The sequence below is a fragment of the Strix aluco genome, chromosome 12, assembly GCF_031877795.1.
Source record: "Strix aluco isolate bStrAlu1 chromosome 12, bStrAlu1.hap1, whole genome shotgun sequence".
NCBI classification, from domain to species: Eukaryota; Metazoa; Chordata; class Aves; order Strigiformes; family Strigidae; genus Strix; species Strix aluco.
In genome coordinates this window covers 23,378,366-23,406,135 of record NC_133942.1, presented here as the reverse complement: position 1 = coordinate 23,406,135, position 27,770 = coordinate 23,378,366, and the positions used below count along the sequence as shown (strand labels likewise).

The following is a 27,770-nucleotide window of genomic DNA, read 5'->3' as shown; positions in this document are numbered from 1 at the left end:
AGGAATCGTTATCTATTTCATAATTATAGTTTACATGTTTTTGGCTGTGTCCATTGTGTGCGATGATTACTTCCTACCTTCTCTAGAGATCATCAGTGAATGTAAGTGAACATCCTCATCTTTTTCCTGTACAACTAAGCAACTTGGTGTAGAACATTTTGCTTTAAAAAGCTTCAAAGTTACACTGCTCTGGAGTCTAGAAAGAAATTTCAGAGTCTTCATGCATAGTTAGACTTACCAATACAATATCCAATTTGATACAATGTATTGAAAAAACATATGCTGATTACACTTTGCACAGGCGATCATTTAAAATTTGCTTTCCTTGTGCCTGGAGAAAAATCTTAAAACTTCTTCAGTATTAACTAAACTGACGATATAACTTTGGGGTGAGCAGTAGTATGTCTAGGTTACTGGTAAAAGGAAAAAAAAGGCAGGGGGGAGAGACACAACCAAACCAAGAAACCAAAACTCTCCCTATGGGAATTAAGTACCTTGCTGAAGTTTCTGTATTTCTCTCAAAGTAGTGAACAAGTATCAGGATGAGCTACTGTTTACACATTAAAGGTATGACACAGGAGGGGAAGGAATACCACGGTTACAACTGGTCTATGAAGTCTAAATCAACCTGTAATAATTCCCCTGGCTTCAGCAAACCACTGAGTTAAAGAGGCGGTCTTGGCTGAGAGTTCAGCTTTTCATTGCCAAGAATTAAAAAAATTCCCTAGAGACACTCATCCCCAAACACTGGAAAACATTCCTCAGACCAGAACACTTACCGAAAACGTAAGCTTAAACATTGCTGTAGAGTTGGTAGCATTTTATTGATAAATAAGCATTTGTCAGACTTTTTCCATAGCCAGCCATACATCCCTGTTCTCAGTGTGAACTTGATCCACAGAGTGAGATCATTGCAGAATGAGTTACAATTCAGAAAGTCAACTTACCAGAACAAAAATCTCATTTAAGTAAGTCACAGGCTCTTATACTGTCCATACGAAGTGAAAATTTGATTTTAAGATTGCAGCACTGGTTTGAATTTAACTAGTATTTCCAGTATGTGAAGACACAGTAGCATGGATTTCTCTGGAAGATAAGACTTGACATGGATCACGTAGTGGTATCACGCTAGAGTCCAAGGAATTTCCCCAGAATTATTAAACAGTTAAAGCCTGCATATATATGCCTATTTTACATTTTAAGATCATGCCCAAATCTCTTGTATTCTCTGTACTTCTTTTCTGGTATTTAATTTCTGTAATAAAGTTAGAAATAAATTAGACCAATAAATGAGGCTGTGTTTTCAATATATATTTTTATCAATTTCAAATAAATGGATTAACTATGAAAGTAAGCAAAGTTCATTCTATTAAACTGTAGTAGCTTCTAATGTTATACACTAATGCAAGTAAAGGGTACAGACTACTGAAATTATTTTTTTTTCAGCAATTCTTTTGCTCTATTCTCAGGCCTTGGCCTCTCTCAGGACGTTGCTGGAGCAACTTTTATGGCTGCTGGAAGCTCTGCTCCAGAGCTTGTCACTGCTTTTCTAGGTAAGAGACATACGCTTTGACTTCTCAGAAGCTAGAATTCTTGCATGCCAAACTGAAAAGTACTGGAGTGTCATTTTCCTTATAGGAGTCTTTGTGACAAAGGGAGATATCGGTGTCAGCACCATCCTTGGATCAGCAATCTATAATCTTCTTGGTATTTCTGCAGCCTGTGGGCTGTTTTCCAGCATGGTATGTATCAACTTTGATAGTTCTGCTCCTAAGAGCCAAATGGTTATCCTTTCTGATTTGCCAACAAAAGCCAAGCGAGACTTTACTATGACAACTGCCAAGTTTATTATTTAGTAGCAAAACCAGCATGTAATCAGTTTTAAGATAACTTGCTATGAAAGTTTTTAAAAACACTAACTTGTTAAATATCATACTTAAGTCATTCCTAAGAATCTTAAATTTTTACATAATATAGAAACAACATATTGATGCAGCATTTACAGCACTTAGTGAAAGTGTTACAGACGAGTTTAAGAAAAGTAAATGATTCTGTGATCTGCAGGTTTCGAGGCTGTCCTGTTGGCCGCTGTTTAGAGACTGTCTGGCATATACAATTTGTGTAGCGGCGGTCCTTGCGATGATATCTGACAACATAATCTACTGGTAAGAGCACAAGTAGTGTTGAATTCCTGTTGACTGGAGATTAGTGAGACAGTGTTTTGAAAAGCAAACAAACAAAAAGTGAAACCCCAAACTTCAAGCAGCCTGAACTGCTATTCACTAACATCCTGTTGACTTTAAAAAATGTAGAAAGTCACAATGCTTGTAAAGATTATTACCTAAACATTCAAACCCTGCATATTTATAAAGCTTGATCTGCATAGGTTTGTCTGTACAGACTTCACAATTTCTATCATAACTGTTTTGGCATAGCAATTAGTCTTCATAGTTTACTCCTTTTGAGCCTTTCCTCTGATAGCATCACTGTTAAGAAAAACATCTGTCTGTCAGAAGCAGATCATGAGCTTCTGATGTTTTAACCCTCTTCTGTCAACACAAACTGCTGTTGCCTGAACAAGGCAGTCAGGTCCAGCACTAGGCCCCTGAGTTTCCAATTCAGAACAGCACATACTATCCCTGTCTTTAACCATCACATGAAGACTCAAGTCCGTAAGATGTTCCATCAGTAAGATCCCCTGGAAAACGTGCAGCTATACAATACACAAACAAGGTTCTGCAGGGGACGGGAATTAATCAAACTGCTGAAAGACACGGGGACACTCACGAACTTCCATGACACCAGCCATACAACTGTGAATAGATGCTTTTGTGCGTTTTCCTTTTGCTACTCATGCAAATTTTCTCTCTCTCCTTATGCCAGCCATTTTAACAAGTTAAAGAGTTGGGGGTTTTATATTAGATGTTATGTAAAATCTGTTTTTCATTCTAGGTATGAAAGTGCATCCTTATTATTGATATACGGGTGTTATATTCTGGTACTATGTTTTGACATTAAAATCAACCAATACCTCATGAAAAAGTTCAGTCCCTGCTGTATGCGTTTTACAAAAGCTACGGAAGAGAATGCTGAGCAGCAGCCACTGGTTGGATGGAGGGAAGAGAGTGGACCTCTAATTTGTCAACAATCAAGAACAGATAGCGGAATTTTTCAAGACGAGCTGGACTACTCTCAGCTTTCCACAAGCTTGCATGGGCTTGATGAAATCTCTGAAGGTATAAGTATTATTACAGTTGTCTCTAGCACTCTACATGCCTGTCTGCATCAGTTCTAATAAAGAGTAGATTCTGACGTATTATTAAGATTTTGTTCACAAAAGAACTCCAGCATAGTATTTAAGTAAATCATTATTCTTCCCTGGAATATAACATTAAGCGAAATCAGAGTGGTGGTATTTATATGAAGTTAATTGCTAGAGGAATGCTGGGTAGTTGCTCATTCGTGTCATATTAGAACAGCAGACTTCCATCAGTCTTTGCTGTGCATGTTTGAAACCTCCCAGCAACACTTCTTGTAAAATGCAGTCACCAGCTGAAAGACACACCAGTACTGTATTAACAGCATAGAACAGCATGTAACTGTTTTCTTACGACAACGGCAGGTTCATAGCCCAAAATATGCACACTCGCACAAGTAAAGGAATAGCTATGATGTGGCCACAGATCATCAGTTTCCTCTTCACTTAGGCAAAACCAGCAGTTGCTACTTACTCCTGATAGAGGTTTGTTTGGGGTTTTTTTTGTTTTTTGTTTGGTTTTTTTTTTAACAAACCTTTATAGAAAAGTTCATTTTTCATCCACCTTGGTTCTCTCCTAGTGACATGGTAATAAAGAACATTTGATTTCAGAGTTTTGTCCAGTGTGATGTAGGTACTGGGTAAGACTACAGCTAGAACTTGAGGAAGTATTTTTTAGCTTTTTTCAGTATTCTTACAAGTAGAGGCCAGTAATATGACTGTATGCTATGGATTCAAGGACCACTACAATTTAAAAAGTTATTTTTTCTTCAACAGATCATCCAAGTGTCTTTACCATGCCTGAAGCAGATATGAAGAGAATTTTGTGGGTGTTATCCCTCCCTATTATTACACTACTCTATTTGACTATACCAGATTGCAGAAGACAGTTTTGGAGGAACTGGTTCATGGTGACATTTTTAATTTCAGCAGCATGGATTTCTGCAATAACTTATGTTCTTGTATGGATGATAACAATAGCAGGTAGGTACCCAAAGTGTTGCTGCTATATAGAATCAACCAATCAAGAATCACTGAAAAAACACTTTCTCCCTGTGAAGTCTTTTCCTTTCCACAATTAACAGTCAGTTTAGCAACACATACTTTGCTGTAAAAAACACAACAAACCAACCCAACAAAAACTTATGTTTGACTGCTTAGTTTGCCACCTTCTTCCAGCTAATGAAAACCACTTTAGAGTTTAGCTGCTTCAGACTGCTTACCATCACATGAATAAGAATTTGTTAGCATGGCTACAAAACCCAGCCTATATTTAATAAGAGACATTTTCCTTAAACTGCTTCATGAAGTGAAACAACTAGATACACAGCAATAAAATTGTCATGGTGAAGTCTGACAAACATGGAATCCCCCAAGACTGGAATGAAAGGTTCAGGGTTCTGTAAAAGATCCATTATTTCTATATTTTTCTTGAATGCTATAGTAAGAGATTTGGTATTAAATTAACTACCAAAAAAACCTCCCAAGGTTTTGTACTATTTTATTTCAACCATAGCATCATGTGTTTATTAAACATTCTTGGGGCGTGTGTATGTATACTGCATCATAAAGTGAAGCAGTTAAATAATTGCATTTAAATTAGAGAAGGGGTATGAACTTGTGTGTAAAAACAGTATCTTAAAAATAGCTTAAGATGTTAGACATCTCCTTATTTCACTGTTTCTCCAGTCAGCTTGAGAAAAATCCCATTTTTAATTTTAAGAACAAGAAGGAAAAAAAAAATTTCTGAACAGGAAAGAAATGTTACAAAGCTTGCCATTTCCACATTATAGCTCACTAATTCTACTCAAATATTCTGCTAGTTCAGCATCCTAAACTTGTTTTCAACTTAAGTTCACTGAGTAACTCCTTGTTCAGTGCAGAAACAGACGTATACATTTAGTAAACCTTTAAGAAATTAGTAGTAGATCCCTGGATATAACATCCACCACGTTCACTCCTTGGGCAAATAATTTTCCACTTGTATCTAAAGAAGCAAGGGTTTACTGTCTGAATGCCAGGAGCCTTTGAATGGATTCAAATGAAAGTTATTGCTGTTCTACTAGACAAAGCACTAATTCATATCAGAGTAGGTACACTGGAGATTCAAACAGTGTATTAGTGTTAGTCCACTTTGAAGAGTCATCACAAGCAGTACTGGGGTCTTTGGCCCACTAATTTTAGGTCAAGTATGTTCCATTTACATGCTAAACTGCTAGAAATTACACATTATATTCAAGTCCAGGTTCTTTCATGAAGGGTGACTCAAAGATTCTATCATTGCATAAACAGCCTATCAGAATGTCACAAAGGTATCATAGCTGGGGACTAAATTTTGATGGTCAAGAACAGACCTAACACCTTTTTGTTGCTAGCAAAGAAAATGTGACTATTTATAGCAAGATATTGCTACTGATACACAAAACTAACTAAAGGCTAGAAAAATAAGACCATTCTCTCTCTATGGTCAGTTGCCAGAAAAAAAAACCCTACACATTAAATAAAAGATAAATCTATATATAAGAAAAATTAGATTCACCTGAGTTTAGATTCTATCTTATAACTTCCAGAGGGCTAGAAATTACTGCTGGGTACAGAAGGCTGGTTCATTCCTATTTCAGTTTGCTTGGCATGAACCATTATTTTTCCAGTCTGGATGGTTTATAAAAGCTGATCTTGTTGGTCCCTCATCCTACAAGTCTCTTACATTAGGAGTGATGGAAGAATAAATACCAGTACAAATTCTGCAACAGGATCATGTTAGTTCCTCTGAACCAACAAATAGTTTCAAACAAATTTGCTGGGCTGATCTAGACTAAGCTGGTATGTATTAGGTAAGCACTGCTGACCTAGCTTACAGAATAATGCCTCTTATTTTAAGAAAACTGTTCTTATTAGTGTCCAAATACTGCAGTTAAGAATTCAGATTTCAACAAAAAGATACTTTTCAGTGAACAAAAAAGTTTAAGAAAAACTAATTACTTCACAGTTTGAATAGAGGTATCAAATACTTCAGTATATTGATGCTTGTGAATGGTACAACTGCTAAAACAGTTTTGAAGATCTGAATGCCTGTATTTTAAGTGAGAAATTAATATGCTTACAGGACATACGGGGCTGAAAAAAAAAGTGAAAAATGAGCTGCTGTTTTAGTAACTCTTCTTAATTTAAAACTATTTACCTAAAGAAACTCAGACTTCTAAAGGATTACTTGCACTTACAAATCATATAAGAATTCTGCAATTTGATTCTTCCAAATCCAACAAAAGAACTTTCTAAATGGAGTGAAATCGTAAAGCCACGTAGCTGAGACAGTATTGTAGTAATAAGCTTAATGACCCTCCTCCCCAAGAAAATTCATGTGCTTTTTTCCTCCCCCTTTAAAGACTGGGTGATTATAAGAGTTATTGCTTCATGAGACTTTTGAGCACTAACAATAAGATGCCCCCAAAACATAGAAGACTATTATATTTTCCAGAAGTCGGGGGGGGGGGGGGGAAGAGTAAATTGTTGGATGTTTAAGCTTCTACTGTATCTGAAAGAAAAAATTACCAATTGGTATTGTCTTGACCACTGGAGACATTCCACTCAGGTGTCTGAGAAACTTGTTAAGAAAGATGGTTACAATACTACAATTCCTTTTTCATTTGATTGAAGAACAAGGACAGGATGATATTTCTTTGTTGTTCTTAACTACTTCATGGTTCAGTCACCTCATATTTAGTCAAGTTAGCTGATAGATTGCTTTTGAAATTACTGTATGATTACTAATCCTTTCTCCAGCAAACAAAGTCCAAAGCAATTTCTTTGGACGAAACTTAAACTAAAAACATACTTGCATTTTCTACCATTATTTACCAACTGCAGGTGAAACACTGGGAATTCCAGAGTCAGTAATGGGTCTCACATTACTAGCAGCAGGAACAAGTGTACCAGATACAGTTGCAAGTGTGCTGGTGGCTCGAAAAGGTAAAGATTTTAGTATTCAGGCTCATTCCAATGGATGCATTTAAAAGGTACTATAAAAAAAGAACTCTAGTCAAGTCAACATTTCCAGAAATTCAAGGAGTAACTTCTAGAATCTGGAGCAAAAATTTTGAACTTAAGTTTACTAATAAATAAATAGCTTACCTGAAGAAGCTGTGGCTCAGACATTTAAAAACCTCTCAGAGAAGTATTCTAGATTGGTTTGATTTGTTGTTGATCAAGTGTTACAGTTTTACTGCAAAACACAACTGTAGGTCTTGGTATTTTAAACATGACTGGATTTTACAATAACCTGTCTAGCTTATTTTAAGTGCAACTGTGCAGATGCTGGTGATTTAGGGAGACTTTTTTTATGCTTGTGGTACCCAAAACCATGTTCTGTAGAATCATGACTACAGTTCTTTCAATGAAAAGTCTGAAAAAGGTGCTCTGTGAGAAATTGAGGGCTGACAATCTGTTCCTCCAAAACAGTTTGGTGATTTCATACAATACAATTAAGCAGACTTATTTGTATTTCTTCTTTTACAGGAAATGGAGATATGGCTATGTCTAACATTGTAGGATCCAACGTATTTGATATGCTCTGTTTGGGAATACCCTGGTTTATAAAAACTGCCTTCATAAATACATCAGGACCCATAGAAGTGAACAGCAGTGGTTTGACATACACAGCCATTTCTCTTGTCTGTTCTGTTGTTTTTATTTTTCTGGCAGTTCACCTGAATGGCTGGAAAATAGATAAAAAATTGGGAGCAATTTGTCTTGTATTGTACTTAGTATTTACTACATTATCAATTTTATATGAACTTGGCATCATAGGGAACAATCCTACAAGGGTCTGTGGTAACTAGTTTTAATCAGTGATTATACTGATGGAAAAATAAAAGCAGGAGAGAAAGATCACTTTCTTCATTTAGTCAAAATAAAACAATAAAAAAATCAAAACTCCCACTGGGCTCTAAATCTTATTTACAGAACTAAATCATGTCATTAAAGTAATACTAAGTAGAACGAAAACATCACAGCCTAATTGGAGCCCTTTCTTTTAGAGTTTAGAATTACAGTATGACTACAACGCACATATAAAACCAAAATTCTGAAAAAAAGACATCTAGTTTTTACATTACAATGTTGGTACACGCTGGGGGGAAGAAAATTAAAATCAGAAAATACTAAACAAATCCCACTATGCAATCTTGAGATTAACAGAGAAAATGGCTTATTTTATTAAAAACAGTATAACCATTCATTTAAACTGAATGACTAGAGACACTTGGCCTAATTTTCCAAAGGCGCTGAGCATCCAAAGCTTCCACAGTCTACAGAGACCTGCAGGTGCTCAGTGCCTCTAAAAAAAAAAACAAAAATCAGGCAAATTGTCTTTAAAAACCAAACATAGTAAGATTCAGTTAACAAGTATCACAGTATATTAAACACTATACTGTTAAAGGCTGGTGGGATTTAAAAGTTCCTTTTTACAGCTTTTGTAAGCATACAATGTTACTAAAAATGACTTACTAGGATAAAGAAGCTAAACAAGACATAGGAATGTTCCTGAACACACAGTTTTAAATTATGCATTGCGATCCAAGCGTACATCAATTTCTCTGCCACTGATTTTTATGCCGTTCATTATCCTACAGGCCTTTTCAGCAGATTCTGGTGAGTCAAATCTGACTGTTCCACAGCCCTTTGATTTTCCATTCTCCATTTTTATTTCTGCAAACATTACATGACCTGAATAAATAAGTTAAACAGCAGTTATTTCACATCTTCACTGCACTAACAACTTAAAGAACTCATCAGAAGTGATAAAAAAGCATTTTTAAATATGATCTAGGGGAACATACGAAATTAGCGCTTTCAGACTGATGGTATATTCACTAATTCAGGAAAGGTGACACAGGTCAAAACAGCAGTGAAGAATCCAAATTAAGATCCACTGCTTCAAATCTTTCCTTCACATGAGCGTAAGATGAAGTATGCCTGTACTTGACCTCAAGTTTGAAATAAAGTGCCCTGCAAGGCTAAGGGAAAGTTTTGTGTTTCATTTACCGACACTGCCAGAAGCGTGGCTAGTGATGGGCATTAACTGAATTACAGTTCAATCCAGTCCACCATGTTCATCACAGCAACATATCAAGCAATTTTGTAAAGAAGCTGCATAGCAAAGTTAGAACCTTTAAAACAGTAAAGTTACCAGGTTAGGAGTGGTGGAAAAGTAGCATGCACTATTCAATTCCTGCAGTGTTTTCTTGAGGTTGGACACTCAACTCGTGAGGCAGCATTTTTACGTGGATGTCTTGGTACCTCAGAGAATGTTCAATGCCTGGAGCTAATGAGTTTTTGCTTATGGTATGTTGTAGCACACCACGCTTGAGCCCCCAAATGTGACTAGGAGCAAGAAACTTTTCCCTAAAATATATAGGTTTTTATTTTTAAATATCATATAATAGAAGACTGGCCTTTCACTGCAAGAAATTGAACATATGGAGACATGGCCTTTGTATTTTCTTACAATACTGGTATGAATATAGTCTGTTGCTTATATTTGTGCTTAGAATTCTTAATTCAACATAATTACTACATCTGTTAGTTGCCAAGGAGATAATGAAAAAAAATTTAATAATTCTGAACTATCTGAAGTTGCCCAGGAAGTTAAGAGAACCTGTTTTGCTGTATCCTCCAGCTACAAAAAAATATTTGAAAAATTTTCAGGTGTTCATACTTGAACTGTGATTTCTAATTTGTATCAAATCTACAAATAGGCGTATGAAGACTATCTTAGATATCAGTAGTATATTTTAAAGTATTTGTCTTTTCTGTCTCTCCAAAATAAGAAAAGTCATCCTCTAATTCAGTTAAAGCTTTCCATTCTGAAAGTGCATTTTCAAAACAAAACAATCATATTTCTACACCTGAGCTTCATTTTTCATTCAGCTCTGTGACAAGACAACTTTTCTTAATTAGATAAAAAGAATTATTGGATATTTGCAGCAATCTATCTTACATAAAAAGGGCCTTTATTTCTTAATGTAGAGGGGAAGCATTACAGCCTGCAAATATGCTAATCAGGATCATCTATTTGCATAAAAACCAAATCTGCCACTTTGGCAAAATTACTAACTCTGATTTGATGCAGCACCATTTCTGGAAGTAATGCATAACCTGGACAGGCCAAGGCCCCTGCGTGCATTTGTCTCAAAATAAATGCTACATTATATACTCTGTGTTAGCCAGAGGATACCTAATGCCAGCTTCAAAAAAGCAGCAGCTCAAAGAGTAATTTTATTAATGGAATGGGTTAAAGGTTATAGCAGATGAGCACTCAGAGCCAACACAGCCCATACTATACCTTGGTCTCATGTGTTATATATCATGCCTGAAAATTATTTATGTAACTCAGGAAAGGTTGGGGAAGTCAGAAAGATGATGTTAGGCAGACTCTTCTTCAGAAGAAAGCAACAACCCTGTCTTCCTGTCCTTATCTAACAAACACCACACAAAACATGAAGTCAGTGGAGCTGAGCGGGGTATAAGACTCATATACATACCACATTGACTGAATTTCTCCTTTAGCTTCTGCCAGGTCAAGTCAAAAGGAAGCTAGAATAAAAATGCATTATTAATAACAAAATATTACAAAGAGAAAAAGAGCATGTCATCAAACATGCACACAAAATAAACTTATGGTTTCTCTGTATTCAAATGCTTACATTTCTCACAAATATCTGGTTGCCTTTAGAGCTTAATCTCTCTCTCATTCCACTTCCCATTGGGCCAGGCACAAATCCTCGATCAATATCGATGTTCCTATCCAGGCCTCCACCCATAGCTGGTCCTATTCGATCAAAACCAGAACTCATCCGATCCATCCCCATTCCCATTCCTCCAGCCATACTGTTCATACCACCCATTCCACCACCTACACAGAGAAAGAAAAGGAGGATAAAAATCTGGTTTTAGTAATAAATGCACAAGTATTTTGTAAAAAAAAAAAAAAAAAAAAAAAAAAAAAAATTCTTTTGTGTCAGTAGAAAAATAAGTTTAATAAAACTGCTGTAACACAAAACGTAACTTCATACATGCAGTGATTTAAAATATTAGCCATGCTACTAGATAAGTCAAAGTATTAGAAGATACAATGTGTCAGTTCTAAAATGAAAGTAAAAACCAAACTGCATCAAGCTATTGGTCACACCATCTAATATAGTAAAATATTGAACACAGGTAAAGAATTAAGATTTAAAGGCTGTCCAGTTTAATTAATAAAAATCTGATACCTTGTACCAAAAAGAGATCAAGTAAACAACTATGGCAATGTTAAGATACAGATAATTTGACCATATACACTACTGTTTATTTTGCTTCCTGCATTCACATTCAGCTTTACTTAATACAGCCACACTTAATAACCCGATCTTCTAGAGAAAGCATTTTTTGCAGAGAACAGGTCTTATTGCAAGTACTGTGAAGAGCATGGACTTTCCTATGATACATGCAATGAAATATATTAATGTATATATAATAAAGAACTAAGATCAATGGCATTCAAATATCCTATTATAATTTTTCCGGATTCATAATTAAAAATTAATGTAAAGCAAGACTATAAAGACTATAAAGATCATTCATGAGGGACCTTCTCGTTAAGCCTTATGCCTCTCAAGATTGTCACTAGCAAGATTTTAGTTTCTCATCTGCTCTAGCCTGAGGAACTCAGTACATCTGCTGTAATACAAACTCAGTATTGCAGTTTTGCACAAAATTAAACTGAGTCATAATCTGAAATTCAAGGCTGATTTTTTATATCAATGATGAGAGATTACTGAAGTTCAGCTTCATGAAGTTCACAAAAATAACTGTGCCTATTTGTCTTTTTTTCTGAAATACAAGTTTACTAGAGTCACTTCTCCCTCCAAACCAGAAGTTAAAACCATTCCAAAACTAAGATTAAGGGAAAGACTGTATTAACAAGTTTTCCTCTGAACTTTTACCTCAACAAAGCAGCTTTAAAAACTATTAAGACTTGCAGTCACATGCAACAGAATTCTACTTCTTCCAACACGGCAAGACACTGCACTACAATGAAATCCTCCGATACAATGACACGTACACCATATCATGACATTGCCTATGCATTTATATTCTATTGAAACAAGTTAACCTACTCATTCCAGATCTTACTGGGCCCATGCTAGGTGCTCCCATTCCTCCTGCAAAAACACCAATCATTGCACCACCTAAACAGAAAAAAATAATAAAGTGACATACACTGAAACCACCAGTTAGTGACAACAACAACAAAGCACACGCTGATGAAGGGCACTGATCTCAGTGTTACCTTTTCTACAGAACACTTTAACCTGTGCCTTTGTTATTCAAACTAAATAGGAAACATCCAGTAAGTAACATTAGTTCCTCCTTCTCTATTATGGGATTTAAGCTACTCCAATTTCTTTCCAGCTTTTCTTCCCTCTGACAGTCTGTCAGCAGCACAAACATCTTAAAACTAAATGAGCCATTTCCCACATTGGGAAGAACAGCCTCAAAACTGAAGGGTTCATCTTATTTGACCTTCACAGTACAGAAATGCCTTAGTTTCTCCCATTTTTAAGAAACCAATGGAAATGCTAGGAACAGCTCTCCCAAAGTCTGTCTCTACTGCAGGTGAAGAGTGATGGAATTTGGTGAGAAAAAGGGAGAAAGAAAGTGAATTGATACTTAATAAAAGCTATTTCTCACAACCATGGAATCTCCAGAATGGTATCAGAGACTGAGTATAGAGTGGGGTAAAAATAATTCTTTTCATTGAAGTGCTAATATTCAGGAAAGTAATCCCAAGGGAGCTTCTAGAATTGTAGAAACTCAGAAGAACTACATCCCTGTCACTGCAGAACAGAGTGGAACTGTCAGCTGCATTTTTCTTGCGTGATTTTCATACCTAAAAGAAACAGCTCAGTTTTTACTTATGGCAAAATAGATCAGTAACTTGTCTTTAGGCTAGACACCATTGTTCTAATACCTAAAAAAGGCCACCGCTGAATCTTCCATTAGATTCATTTTCTCCACACAGTTCAAAACAGCAACAATTGTTCCCTGCCAGTCTCTTGTGGTAAATATTTGTCTCCTCTCAGAGAAAAAGCTGTCATAGCCATACCAAGACCTCAAAAAATATGAACTAGCCTGTTTACAAAAACTACCAAGTTTCAACACCAACAGGATTACTCCCAGTACTTCAGCCAACAGTTTGTACGAGGAAGATCATAATACTTATTCATTAGGCCAAAGAGGGTCTTGCAATGAAATACTAAGTCAAATTTTGAGATTGCTGTTCACATGACTGGTTTTTGCCCTTAAAAAGAACTAGTAAAAATAAATCCCCACTTTTCCAGAGCTAGAAAACCTTAGTTGTTCGTGAGTGCATCCCAGTTACACCCACTCTCTTTTAAAAGGAAAAAAACACCTCTTCCCAAGTTTAAGTTGCACTTAAAAAAAATCAAAACCAAAACCACACAAAACACACAAACCATAACAACCAAAGCCAAAAAAAAAAAAATTCCCTGAAAGCTCAGATAATCCTATTAAGCAAGATTTTATCTACTTCTAATATTAGAGACGTACTTTACTTATACTTTTCCCCCCACTGGCTTTTCACCAACAAAAAATTATATGCTTAGAGATGCTCTATGACACAACCTTTGATCTTTTGAATACTTCAAAATTTTGGCAATTTAAATGGCAACTACAATGATTCTGCTGCAAATCAAACATCCTCATTTTCACTAATTGATGCCATAGCCAAATCAAAGACTGTTTTAAGTTGTCCTCCTTGAAACTGGCAGGATACTAAAGCCAAATGCACTCACAGCATTTCCTTTTAAGATACCATTAACCTAAATATTTTAACAGGAGTACACTAGGGTCTTCCCTGATTAAACACTGTATCTATTAACTATTATATTTGTAAATCCCTACAATTTCCTTCCATTATTTAAGGATATGATGAGAAACTCTTATCTTGGTTCTCATAACAGTATTTAAATGGTAAGACTGCTGACAAGTTATAAATTCAAGCTTTCGGGATCTACCAAATGAATTATTTCCACATCAGTTTCTCACAGTTGCCATGTTCATGTATTTCAAAACCAACATGTTACCAGAAGACTCAGAAGTCTATTGCTTGCATGAACATTTATAACTGAAGTGGCTTTGGATTTTCGCTCAGGAAACAGATGTTTATCCTATGTTGCAAGTAGACAGAGTGAAAGCATATACTTGATTTTCAAGACATTCATTCCAAGACATTAAGACTAACTCAACTGACAAGCTTATTACATTCCTATCACTTCTACACAACTACCAGTGCTCAAAGAGAAGCACACGAATTACCCTTTATTATGAGTTGCCCAAAATAAAAAAAACCCACAACAAACAATAAAAAAATTTTCAACTTTTAGACCAGATGAACCTTAGGCTCTTAATAGCTCTTCTCTCTCACAGTGGGGAATTAACAGAGGGAGAAAGGGACAAAAACAGGGAGGAGGGGGAAGAAAACCCATCTCCTACAATGTGTTCGTCCAAGGTAACTGTACAGTAACAAAGTGCAAGAAGCCTCTACTGCTAAGCACTTCCAGGCCTCTTAAGACAGAAAAGTATCTCATTTGAGGGAACCCAAAAGCAACAAAATGAACTCTGTCAACAAGACATCGTCTATAAACAAAATAAAACTGGCTCAGTTACAGAAAAGGCCAATAAATCCCATTCTGAGCCGCTTGAACTCAGAAGACAGGAAGAAACAGAGGGCACCAAAATTCACCATTCCTATCCAGTGCTACCTGATTTGCAGTAAAAAGTTTTCCAGCACGCATTTGCAAAAGCAGGCTCCTGGAAGTTACAAAGGTGGTAGGGTACACGCACAGCTTGTTCAGGATTACCATAGGCATCTACTTTAATACCCAAAAGACTTAATACCTCAAAGTTAACAGTACAAAGCTAAATGCTTTCCTCAAATTGCTATTCTGTTTATATTTTACAGATGGCAAAAAAACAAAAGACTTCCGTCCTAAGCAACGGCTATAACAAACACGAAGAATACATTCTTATAGTAATGACTGAGAGAGAGGGGACAAAGGAAGATGACCAAATGAAACAAGGTCTCTTCTTCTTCTAGTATAACTCCTCCAATACTATGTTGCCATTTGCCACAGGAAATTTAGCAGTTACCATACCCATCCTCCCAAAAGAATCTCCAAAACCACGGTTCAATGCCATGTCACTACGACCAAAATCTCTGTCCATGTTTCCTCCCATTCCACCACGGAACATTTCTGTAGAGCACAAAGCAAACAAATAAAAATATTCTGTTATATACATCTAAGCTGATGTTCATACAACACTTCTTTCATAACTGCTTGTTTAAATAGAAGTGGATTTAATGCACAAGTCAGAGGCACCTATTAGGTACTTAACTCCCACAGCAGTGCCTATGCCATCATTCATGCCACTGACTGTATTTCCTTTGAAGTCATCTACATTACTCATCCCTAGAGGAAGAGCTTTTAATAAATAAATATTAGCAAACTCAGTAACTGTACGGGAACAGTGTTCACCTACCTCCCATTCGGTTGACTCCAAATCCTCCCATATTAGGCATTCCTTCCATTCCCCGAAATCCAGCAAGTCCTGTAAAATAAGGAAGAGTGTTTTCTATACAATATTAAGAAAATACTTAATGCAAAGAATTTCACTGCACGTACCGCCTCCCATTCTATTCATTCCGCCAAATCCTGGACCATCTATTCCCATACCTTTAAACCAGAAAGACAAACACCATTTATAAGACAGGTAAGATCCTAATGGATTTAAAAAAATGCAGAGACAGTTAACATCTCAAAAACATACTACACAAGGCTTGCCTTGTCAAGGATATGTCATTCTTCCAAAGCCAGAAATGACAATTTTAAACTTAAAGCTCTGCAAAACTTAAAAACTAAGAACACAGATTTACCTCCTGGACCCATGCTCCCCATTCCACCACCCATGCTCAACTGTGTTGCACTGATGGGTTGTCCACCTGGTCCAAGTCCCATTCCAATGCCACCAAGACCACCTTGAAAACAAAAATAAGTTTCACCAGAAGATTTTCTTCTGCTATCATAAAGAGGCCACAGTAGCCAAAAGTACTACTAAGCTGTTCCAAGATTCTGTACAAATATATATTAAGTGCAAGGAGTAGAAAATAAAATGTACACTCACGAGGTAATTGTGAAGTTTTGCTGTCTGCAACACGGAAATCTTCATGAGGAATTGATTTGTCATCCTGATAAAAAACAAGGATGTTATGCTATGATCCTTTCAATGTTTTGGCAGTAACATGTAAGGTAGAAAGAAATGTAAGTAACTTACCATTTTTACATGCATGGGTCTGTCGAACAGGAATTGTCCATTGAACATAGCTGAAGAAATGCAAGTCAAGGAATTTAACTACAAAAGACAATTTAACTACTTCAGAAAAATCTCTGTGATAACGTATTTTATTTCTGTACCATTTTTAGGAGTCTTATCTTTCCTTATCTTACCTGTAGAAAGCCAATTCAAAGGCCAGAAGAGACTACACAAGTTGTTATAGGTGTGTAAAAGTTAAGTTTCACCCATGTCACATTCTTTAAGCTTGTTCAATGTTACAGAAACACCTTTTTAGACTCTAGCAGTAAACTCAGTCACTAATAAAAATGTAATCTGCACAGTGTTACACTCTAGTCCCCATATACTAGCTACAAGGCAAATCAGCACCATCTGTAAAACTGTGCTATCAGAAGCCATTAAAGACTAAACCATATCTGATCAATTATTTTTCAAAACTAAGGATACATATTGCTTGAACGGCTTCAATTGCTTGTTCAAAGGTAACTGTTCCCATTCCTCGACTCTTGCCATCTTTATCTTCTTTGATGTCTGCACGCTTTACAGTTCCAGCAATGCTGAATACCTCCTTCAGTTTCTTCCAGCCAACTTTAAAGTCAAGCTTACACACAGAAATACATTAGTGATTTCAGTGCACATTTCTGTTCTGCCATTACATTTGGAAGAGATTTTCTGCAGTTGTAACTCTTCAGCTTCACAAAATGCTTGATATAGGTAAATAGCCAGGATTTTATAATATACACACACTGCAAAAATGTCAACTAAAAGCAACAATTTATACTACATATAAATATTTTACTTTAATTAACATCCTAACATTGAGAAATGGATGGGTTCTTGCCAAGAGCAGCTGTACTCCCACAAGTCCCCTTGCAGACATAGTGATCTTTTGGGCAAATAAACTTATGAAGTAAGCACCTCCAACAAATATGAGTTTAAATTAGTCAACAGTAACTAGCAAGACAAACTGAAGTGCATATTTAATTAAAAAAAAAAGAAATGCAACTGTAAATAGATAGCAAAAATATGTATATTTTTTTGAATCAACAGGTACTTTTAATTATTGCACAGTTACATGTCAGCCTCAAGAGTTTAACGCTATCTTTCATGTCCAAAATCTGAATATATATCCAGCATTTTTAGCTGAATACACTAATTGTGAACTAACATTTTCAATTTCCTCTTTATATTAAAACTGAATTATGCAGCAATATCAGATGTTTTACAAAGATCAAACATTACAGTTATAAAATACAGTTTTAAACTTACATTAGCAACAAAAATAGTGGACCCAAGCCTGCCTGCCTGCAAGTTACTGATAACCTCAGGAGGAATGTTTGGATTATTGAGAATAGAAGGTGGTAAATTCATTATTCCAGGTGCTACATCAGGTCCATGTCCTCCTGGAAACTGTCCTCCTACACGCTGTAATGCCCTACGAGCATGTTCACCTTCAGGATCCTGAAACATGGGCAAAAATAAAGCCAATTTAATCATCAACAAGAGGACTGGCAACAAACAAAAAGGTACTATTTGAAATTCTACATAAACCCATCAAAATTATCAACTAATATCCTTGTCCATGTCAGAGGGATCAAGAACTGAATTAGCATGGAGACCTAATTCCCTCACCTCTAGAGGTGGGTCCTTTCAGATGAGGGTTGAGGCATATTGGCAAAGCACTTGTTGAGGAAGCGTGCACTGCCACTTCACATGCTGTACCTAGCCTATGGACAAGTAGAAAAGATTTCAATCTAAAGGACTGTCAGTCTAGCACCTTCTTCCAAGAACTGAATTAATTTAATTAGGTTTTTTATTTATTAATACCATTATTAAAGTTGTAACAGGACAAAAAGAACTGCATCAGACACCATCATATACTACAACACTACAGTAGAAATGTTGACATTAATTTCACTTTCCAGTCAGCACAAGTTCTCTACTTCCAGCCCCATTTTTGCACATATGTAGTAGTCTGATACTCAGCTCATTCCGTGTCATATTTTGAAGCAGGTAAGCAATGTAAACATAGAATCATTTAGTTGGAAAAGACCTGACGACACTAAGGTAAGAATATGAAGGTAAAGTTGTTTGAAGAAAAACAGTATTAGATTATTTTGACTTTAGGACACACTTTTTGTCAGTTCACTTGGTATAGTACCAAGACCTTCTGCAAGCCAACAGGCACTTTGGCCCATTAAGAAAATGTCATAAAAAATTAAACTGGAAATTACACCACTAAGATGTTCAAAACACTGTATTGTCATCTCAGTAGTTACAGTATCTTCACTATTTCAAATTAAAAATAGCAGCAAAAACCATACCTCTTTAATATTCAGGGGTCTTCCACTAAGATCATATTTGTTCATAGTTTCTAACGCTTTCTTAACAAATTCTTCATCTTTGAATTCAACCACACTTAGAGGGAACAAAACATTTACAGTATTAAAATAAAGTTTAAAATATTGAAGTTAACAGAATGTTTGGATAGTAGTGTGTTTCTATACACATAGAAAAAGAAACTTACCCACAACCCTACATCCATGATGATTTGTCATCATATGTAAAGAGAAAAAAAAGAAGCAGTCAGTCAGCACATATGATAGAGCATTTAAGATTCCAGTTAAAGATCCCAGCTCACTGTTAAATAACTAGTCAAGTTATTTTCGGCTTCAAAATCCGTAATACATGCTCTTTACTAGTAGTCAAGCTGAATTTCTCCTATTTTCTCAACATACATACCTTCCAAATGCAAGAGAATATATTATCTTTTATTCTCTTTGAGCCAAACCAGAATTGGAAAAATGCCACACAGATCCATGTAAGGACAATTGGGGAGAGGAGGTGGGGAGAAAAGGGTGGAAAGAAAAAAACCCAAAAAGATAACCAAAAACCAATCAAGACACTCATCGTGTCATTAAAAGCTGCCCACTGACTACAAAATTCAAATCTACCTACATCAAGTATACCAGTACGATGAACAAGGAGCTTGCATACCTCTTCAATATTACTAGCATAATTGAGAAATTACTTTATAAGAAAATAACCTTATTGACTGCACCAGAATCCTTCTAATAAAGCAAAGAGTTGAGGATTGCTTTAAGTAAAGCAAAGCTGACGGCATGTTTTAGTTTTAACAAGCTTAAAGAAAGTCATTTACAACAATTGATACAACCTCAGCTAAGACTCAAACCTGCCTTTCTCATGTTCTTGCTCCAGGTTCGGAGCTACTATTGGCCAAACTTTTGACTATTTTTAAGAAGACAAAGGAGCTTTAACAATCTTCACTCTTAGCGCCTCATTGCTGGCACTCTGTTGGCTACCAACCATCTCCATCCATTTAGTTTTAAGAAAGCAAATACATTAATCCAGTGTTTAGAGTACCAACCCTGCAAAGCTGTCAAATCAGGCACTTCAAACAGTATATTCTTAGCTAACATTTTATACTCATTGGCCCCAAGAAGAGAATACTACACTAAAAAAAATTTAAATAAAATCAGTGGTTTATTGAACGTCCTTTATATGAAACAGATTTGTACCAAAACAAAGATGTTTGCTAAAAAGAAGAATTAAGTAAATGCCATTTGTTAACATTTACAGAAGTATTTTGTCCTTTACAGCCAGCTAGTTTGAGTTGCATGGAAGTGTCAGACTACTTCTAATACAAAATCCTCAAGGCTATCTTAATGAAAATCAGTGTAAAAATGAAACTTACTTTCCAATAACTGGTACAGGTATTATACAAAAATAAAACTGCTGAGGAACTTTTAAACCTCTAGCAGATTGTTGCCCACGGCACTTACCCTTGATTTTCCTTCAGCATCCTTAAACAGCTCCACGTATGTAACCTCACCAACTACATAAGACATACAAAGGGAAAATACCAAGAGACAATGCATTTAAACACCAGTATCTTTCTTTACTGTGCCCCTGTGCACAACTCTACAGAGAAGCACCTATTATTCACCAACAATCAAAACCAGACCAACGTACCTCCTGTCAATGGCTATATAATTTAGCTAATTTTCAGAAATATGCAGCAGCCACATTCTCAAAAGCTAAAAACAAACAACTATATTTAACCTAATTCATACTACAGATCATGTTTTGGCCAGTATGATATAGTTGGTGAACAAATTCAGATATACACAGTCCCTTAACCTAACAAATGAAACGTCAACGTTCACTGGGAAGTGTTACATTTATCATCCTACTCACAACACCTGTTTTAAGGTGACTTTCTACCTGAATGTCTTCAATCATGTTTGCCTTCAATAATAACCAAATTTACACATCAAATATTTCACAGCAAGCCACTCACTTTCTAAAGTCGGGAGTTTCAATAAATAAACCAATCAAATAGTCACGTCACCTTACAACAGATAAACCAGCAGTTACAGAAGGGGGGTTTTGGCATTTTTCACAGCCTAAAAGCCAAGTGTGCTTTGCATTACTTTTGAAGAATCATTTTTTTCAAGGAAAACACAGAACTAACTTTTTACAGAATTCATATATTAGCATTATTTTACCCCAAACAAAATAAGACATTTGGGGTAGTAAGATTACTCTATCAGAACTGCAACAATAATAACAAGCTTTTAATACAAATCTCCAGACAAACAGTCATGGCAGTAGTGACAATGCAGACAAAAGTTAATTCCACAGCCGGATTCCACCAAAGAAATACAAAACAACTTTTGAAAGACGTCCTTTATTATTCATATTAACACACTAAATGTGTTGCTTAAATACAATAGCCCTTAAAAAAAATCTACAAAGACTACAACTAGACAAAACACAATCTCTTTAAGAAGTCATGAGGTCATGCATATACTCTCTACTGTCACACTAGAATGGCAGAAGATTGTAAGCACTTCATTTACCCATCCTACCCTGCAATGCAATTGTCTCAGATGAAAGAGGGGGAAGGGAGATAGATGTATCAAGTAAAGGCCAAAAAAAAAAAAAAAAAAAAAGAAGGCGTCAAATCAAATCTGTGTGGCTCAAAGGACATATACATTCCATTTAAGTTCTACCCCTTTCTATGTGAAGTGTATTATAAGGAGTAAGTTACCTTTCTCTCTCATAAGATCTTTAATAGCTTGCCATTTCATGTCATACGGGATGTTGCTAATAAAAACTCTATTACGATTAATAGTCTTCTTCTCTCCAGTGCCTGCATTCTTGTCCTTTGAATAGGGGTGGAATCTATTCTTGTTTCCAAGAGAAGGGATTGCCTTCGGTTTTGCAACGTACTTCTCTTTCACAGGTACTTTCTCTTCTTTTGCTGTCTCATCATTATCCCTACATTAAAGAAAACCCAAAACCCCAAACAAAAAAATATTAGCCTTATGTTGGATCATTAGACTATTATACCTCCTATATATATAGCTGTATATGTCCTCTGCTATTAGAACTCCCAGGATGCCAAATGCTGCTTTTCAAATTAGGAAAAATAAATTCCTGTTACCAGTCTAATTCCAAAATACAGTGCTTTATCTAGAACAAAAAATGTTATAATAGATTTATTCACTACTGTAAGTAAAGAAAGCACATCTTGCTACTTCAGTTACATTCCATTTCCATTATGTCTGTCAAAATTCAGCAAGATGGTACTATGAAACTACTACAAATATCAAAATACGATGACTCAGCTGAAAAATAAGCTACAGCATCCATGCCTTGGTGCTTTAATAATTTTCACACCAGACTTGGCTAAGTTACACAATATTCACCACAAAAGTGAGATTTGAAACAGTCTAACTTATGAACAGCTTGGTATATTCATTCAGCATAATAATAATATATAAAAATCAACTCTAATAGGCTGTAAACCAAATTACATTTTATTTACCATATAACTTTTATTCACATTTTTTGACAGACTGCTTTTAGACAAAAATTAGAATGGAATTAAGAACATCAAATGCTCTTTCACTTTCATTGCTTAACACTGCTAGAATTTGAAAACTTGCTTAATGCATAGGAAATAGCTGTATTAAGACATGCTCTGCATCTAAGACTTATTAAGTCACCAGCTATTATCCACTAGAATCAACAAAAAAATAGACTCCTGGCCCTCGGTCTTTCAAAAATTTAGCAACAGCAGCTGCTCTCCTTTGAAAATCTTTTTATTTTTAGATGGAAATGAAGGAAAATTTGCTTCCTCTCTTTTAAAGCAGCCCAAATCTCAACTTTGGTAACACTAAACACTTTGAACAGAATTAGATGAAATATCCAAAACTCTTTAGCGCTCCTGATAGTGTTACTATCATGAGATGATTTAGCATGTTAACAGAAGATCAAGGTGCCTGAATTGTTACTTTAAAAAAGGTGAACTGCTGACCTGAAAGAATCCAGTGATAAAGCCACACAAATGTAATCCACTAAACAGATGCTACTTGGGAGATATACATCAATGTCTAGTGCAAATCTCACCACAGTTAATGAGAAACTTAAAAAGTACTTTTATACAAATGTTTATTTTAAAAAGCCAGCATTGGCCACTCAAGTTAGAACAATTACAAGGAAATGTCCTACAGAACTGCCAGAAGCGATTGACTGTGAGCCCTCTTTCTTTAATTACATCACTATCTTTAGAATTTTTCCCACATTTCAGAAGGCTTAGTTTTTATCTCATTTTGACACTTTGGAAGGCTTCTGGTGTAAAATTAGTCAAAACAGGCATTTCAGTCTTACAATCACAACATATGGCAAGATCACTGATTGTGATTAACTGAAATGAGTATTTTCAGTTCTCTGCATTAATAAAACAGTGACAGTCTTGCACTCAAGAGCACGTGCAAGTAGCCTTTCATGAAGCTAAATGTATTATCTACTCAAGCATGGGCACTTTTCAGGGAGGAATAAATTCAAATACATCTGTATTTCTCCCATGACTTTTTTCCAAATTTTGAAGTACTCATATGATATGAACTTCACAGTCCTTGTGTTTACAAGTGTATTAAAAGAAGATTAGCAACTGAGAAATGTGTGGACACTCCTCTGGGATAAGTATTTGTAAAATTTAAAACATTCAAAATCAACAACACATTATCTAGTTCAAGCATCCTCCAGCTTCCCTCTGCATCACCCCTCTTCCACATCATCCTGTCTGTTGTGGCAATGTAATTCTTGTGTGGCTGTGTAATGAAGTGAAATGGAGGGAACAATGCAAGAAACTGGAGGGAGCCAAAGGGACAGGGGAAGGAAAGAACAGTATATTAGGTTATCCAGTCAGATCAGTTCCTTCCAATCCAGTACCATTTGCAAATGCAAAACTCCTGCCCAATGAGACTGCTGGTAAAATCTAAGGTCTTCCTTAAGTTTCAGGATTAGAGCAACGGATTCTCTTTAGCCTTTTAAGCTCTTTCCTGCTTAAAGGATTATGAAACAGCCCCTGGGTGCTCAATGTAGTGCACAGGAAGAGCCAGGTCTCCAAATATGGAAGCCACAGGAACTGTAAAACCTGGCTGTACAAATCAGTAGAGAGCACAGAGGATAGGAGTTTGGCATAAACTCTTAAATCTGGGAAACAAGAAGACACTTCACCTAGTCTGAGATCACAGCCAGTCCGCTGAAAAAAGATTAAAAAAAAACCCCAACCCTTCTTGCAAAACTCATCTGCTAAAACCAACAGGGGCCAGTGAATGAACTGCAGGCAAAGATCCTTTTGTGGATGTAGCTCTCACCCTCCTCCTCGAACATTAAAAATAATTTTAATCAAATAATGCATTCAAAGCAATGTCACATTAGTCACCTATAGACCACAGAAAAGACAGTCTCATGTCTCTATGAACTGATATTTTTTGGGGGAAAAAACAATAGTAACTTCTACTCTTTGCCTTTTGTATGAACGAATCATTTATACATTTAATTAACACTTGCCTGTGAAATCCCTAGCAGATTTCTGGGTTGAGAGATGTCTACATTAACTTCTTTAAAAAACCCACGTCCTCATTGATTAGAAAGAGCAATTTTTACCTTTTGAAAAATAATGCCTTTGAACTTCCATAAAGTTTTGGAAACAAAAGACAAGGTTTCCATATACAAAACTAGAAGCCTAAAAAATAATGAGCACAAGGTAAATCAACATGAAAGCCCTAAAAACTGATTTTTTTTTTTTTAAAACAAACTTCTACTCCTCTGGTCACAAGTGTCCATACAAATAATAAGATCAGCAGAGACAGAAATGCAAGAAGTCCACAACATGTGATTCTAAAGCACACAGATTAGTTTTGTTGTGCTGAACAGTTCCACTGCTCAATGCAATAAACTTAGGGAAGTGTGCAAGTTGAAAACAGGATTCCTCTCCAATTTAATCTGAGTGCTAAGCAAACCTGGTTACTGACATACTCTTAAGTAGTACATTTCACCTGCACACTGACAGCTTAATCCTTCTTACATGTGTTTTGGGGAAGACTGGAAACCCTATGTGAAAGAACAAGATATGAAACTCTGTTACCAAGATCTGCGCATTATAGTCAAACTTAAAGTTGTGATTTCTACCACACAGAACAACTGGGATTTTTCATTTGCTTATGATTAGTTTTGGAGGGAAAAGAAAATTGCTGACAGAAGGATGGCTACAGAGAAATTAAGTCATTATTTTAACAGTTGCAACCCCAAAAGGCAATAAGATGTTATATGCCTCAAAGATGCAAAAGGGTCACAATCTTCCTGAGAAAATTCAACAATAATTTATGTAGTTTGAAAGCTTAGGGCCAGGCTCAGGAAAAAAAATACCTGCTGTTTTATGGTAATGTGAAATTTTTAACTTGTAAACTATTTGAATTTCACAGGGAGTCAAGTAAAGGCATGAAGTATGCCTTTATTCCTCCAGCTTTAATGTTGAACTTGATCCCACGTGCATTTTTTAAACACAACAGTATCAGACCCAGGCTGCTCTGAACATGTCAAAACTTCACAGATCTCAACAGCTTTGATGTACTCAACAGTAAGTCTACTATAAATGCATTTTCCCTCCAAGATGTGAATGAGATTGCAATAGACATTGAAATTCCAATGACACAAGACCAAAACCTAGTTCACGTAAAGAATGACGACCCTCAAAGCCTGACATCAAAAATAACCAAACCGATAAGAGGTTATTCATGGTATTGTTCTGGACAGCTGGTACTCCCGGCTCCCTTATGCTATGTTCCTTTTAGACCTGCTATATAAGGCACAGTTTACACATTCCATATATGATCATGTTACTATTTACAAGAAAAGTCTGTGCATGTATGTGAGGGATTTTGTTTGTTTGTAAAAAGTCAATCACTATAGGCCTGTCTCACCATTCTCACATAAACAAAGATTAGTTCAAAGGCTTTGCAAAACATACCACTGCGGTAAGAAGTGGAAATGTAAACAACACCAGAAGCGATCCAGAACACTTCTAGAAACGGATCCTGAGAGAACTGGCCTGACCAGAGCGCGTTACAGCAGCCCGGAGGCTCACACCAGCGAGGCGCTTAGAGCTCAGCCCCCGGCCCGCCGGGGCGGTTCCACCCCGCCGCCACCTGCGGCTCCCCGAGCAGACGCCCGGCCCTCAGCGACTGCCAGTTCACCGAGAAACTTCACCTTCCCCCACACCCAGGCCACGGCCTCCCCCGTGCACGCTGCAAGGAGCCTGCCGGGCGGAAGGGGCCTCCCCCGCTACCCCACCGCCCCCCGCCGGCCCACCCCGGCGGCTCCGCACTCGGGCCATGCAGCGCGGGAGCGACGCCGTCCCCCGGCGGGGGAGGAGCCCGGCGGGGCGTGGGGGAGGAGGGGGCCGGCCGCCTTCGCCCCGCCGCGGCCTAGGCGGGCCCGCCGCACCCCCGCGCTCCCCCAGCCGCGCTGCCCCCCCACGCCCTCTGCCCGCCCCGGCCCGACACACACATTTTGACGCCATTAGCGCTGCCCCCGCCGCTCTCGGGTGCTGCCGCTGTCGCTGCCTCATCCTGCGGCGGCTGTTGTTGCGGCAGCGGCTGTTGTTGTTGTTGCTGCTGTTGTGGCGGCGGCTGGCTCGCGGCGGCCTCCTCGGCTCCGCGCTGCGGCCCAGCGGCCGCAGCCTCCGGCTTATCGTTCTCCGCCATTTCGTGGCCGGGCCAGGGCCCCGCTACCGCTGGGTTTGAAAAGGGCCCGGAGCGCCTCGGCCTCGCCGCGCCGGGCCGGCCAAGTCTCGCGAGAACGGGGCTTGCGGCGGCGGGGCGGGGGAGGGGACGCGCCGGGAGGCTTTACGGGTTGCCATGGCGACGCCGGTGGGCTGCCCGGCCCGCGGCCGCCATGGCCGCCCCGCAGCCGGCGTTTCTCCCGCAGGAGCGGCACAGCGCGGCCGCGTCCCGCGGGATCCGCCGCTCGGGTGCGTGGCCCAGCGGCCCCGGCTCCGGGTGGGCGACCAGGCCTTAGGCGCTGTTGCCCCCCGCTCAGCGCGGGGCAGCTCTGCCCCAAGCTCGGGCCTACTCCCGGGTCATTAGTCATCCCCCGCAGACAGGCTGTCTCCCCAACCTGCCACGGGCAAATTCCCCCTGATTTGAAACCAACCACCTCTTGCGGTGGACAGTGACCCCCGCACCTCTCAAAAGCCAGTTTCGTACAGCTTATCTGCAAAGCCGTAGGGTGTTAACAATAAATAAGCCATTGCACATTTTCAGCTCTTCACCTTTATGTTTATAATAATACTGTCCACCGCAGCCTGCTTGACCCTTAACTGAGCATCACGCCTGTTGTTTGGGGACCATCCGCATTCCAAAGCAAGTCACCACGGTCACTGCCTTCTCTCTACTTCAGAAAATAGACTGTAACCTATTATTCAAATTTTATGCTAGGAATACACAATGAATTGAAGTCATATCTCTTAAAACAAAATTTGCCTTGCATTTTTCCTACATTTATAGTCTCCTTGTTCCTTCAAAAATCAGAGTAGTCACCAGTAAAGTACTCCTCCTGCCTATGTCTTTTTCCCACCATTTCGGTACCTCCAGCATTAGGAAGATCCCCACATTCAGGAGGAAATGAAGACTCCTGAATTCTGCGGACCCACATCACCCCTTAACCTGTGTTGAGACAGCTCACAGACCAAATACAATCCTTATACCTAGCCTCCTTAGGGGTG

General features: G+C 37.7%; 2 protein-coding genes across 3 annotated transcripts; one reads left to right on the top strand and one right to left on the bottom strand.

Annotated features, from left to right (window-relative positions):
- SLC24A5 (solute carrier family 24 member 5) lies at positions 1-8,188 on the top strand. Its single transcript, XM_074837036.1, has 8 exons — positions 1-101; positions 1,470-1,553; positions 1,639-1,742; positions 2,065-2,165; positions 2,953-3,236; positions 4,034-4,240; positions 7,124-7,225; positions 7,772-8,188. The coding sequence occupies exons 1-8, from the start codon at positions 35-37 to the stop codon at positions 8,092-8,094; spliced, it is 1,272 nt and encodes a 423-aa protein (XP_074693137.1). The 5' UTR covers positions 1-34; the 3' UTR covers positions 8,095-8,188.
- On the bottom strand, positions 1,824-26,823 carry MYEF2 (myelin expression factor 2). 2 transcript variants are annotated; one of them, XM_074837033.1, is made up of 17 exons: positions 26,555-26,823; positions 21,744-21,973; positions 20,473-20,525; positions 19,197-19,204; positions 18,994-19,087; positions 17,939-18,130; positions 17,117-17,270; positions 16,652-16,701; positions 16,502-16,565; positions 16,254-16,355; positions 16,003-16,053; positions 15,860-15,928; positions 15,475-15,573; positions 12,415-12,486; positions 10,960-11,168; positions 10,798-10,849; positions 1,824-8,980 (listed from the first exon to the last, which is right to left on the bottom strand). In XM_074837033.1, the coding sequence occupies exons 1-17, from the start codon at positions 26,749-26,751 to the stop codon at positions 8,817-8,819; spliced, it is 1,860 nt and encodes a 619-aa protein (XP_074693134.1). In that variant the 5' UTR covers positions 26,752-26,823; the 3' UTR covers positions 1,824-8,816. The 2 variants fall into 2 exon arrangements, with proteins under 2 accessions (XP_074693134.1, XP_074693135.1); XM_074837034.1 differs by lacking the exon at positions 12,415-12,486.
- Positions 26,824-27,770: the final 947 nt, after the last annotated feature.

Bases quoted from the DNA above. Each gene is read 5' to 3' on its own strand.
- SLC24A5 (XM_074837036.1), top strand. From the start codon at position 35: ATGTTTTTGGCTGTGTCCATTGTGTGCGATGATTACTTCCTACCTTCT. The intron at 1,554-1,638 runs GTAAGAGACATA...TTTTCCTTATAG, and splicing joins GCTTGTCACTGCTTTTCTAG to GAGTCTTTGTGACAAAGGGA. The intron at 3,237-4,033 runs GTATAAGTATTA...TTTCTTCAACAG, and splicing joins GCTTGATGAAATCTCTGAAG to ATCATCCAAGTGTCTTTACC.
- MYEF2 (XM_074837033.1), bottom strand. From the start codon at position 26,751: ATGGCGGAGAACGATAAGCCGGAGGCTGCGGCCGCTGGGCCGCAGCGC. The intron at 17,271-17,938 runs GTAAGTTTAAAA...TCTGTGTGTAAG, and splicing joins CCACTATTTTTGTTGCTAAT to CTTGACTTTAAAGTTGGCTG. The intron at 16,356-16,501 runs GTGAGTGTACAT...TTTGTTTTCAAG, and splicing joins CAAAACTTCACAATTACCTC to GTGGTCTTGGTGGCATTGGA.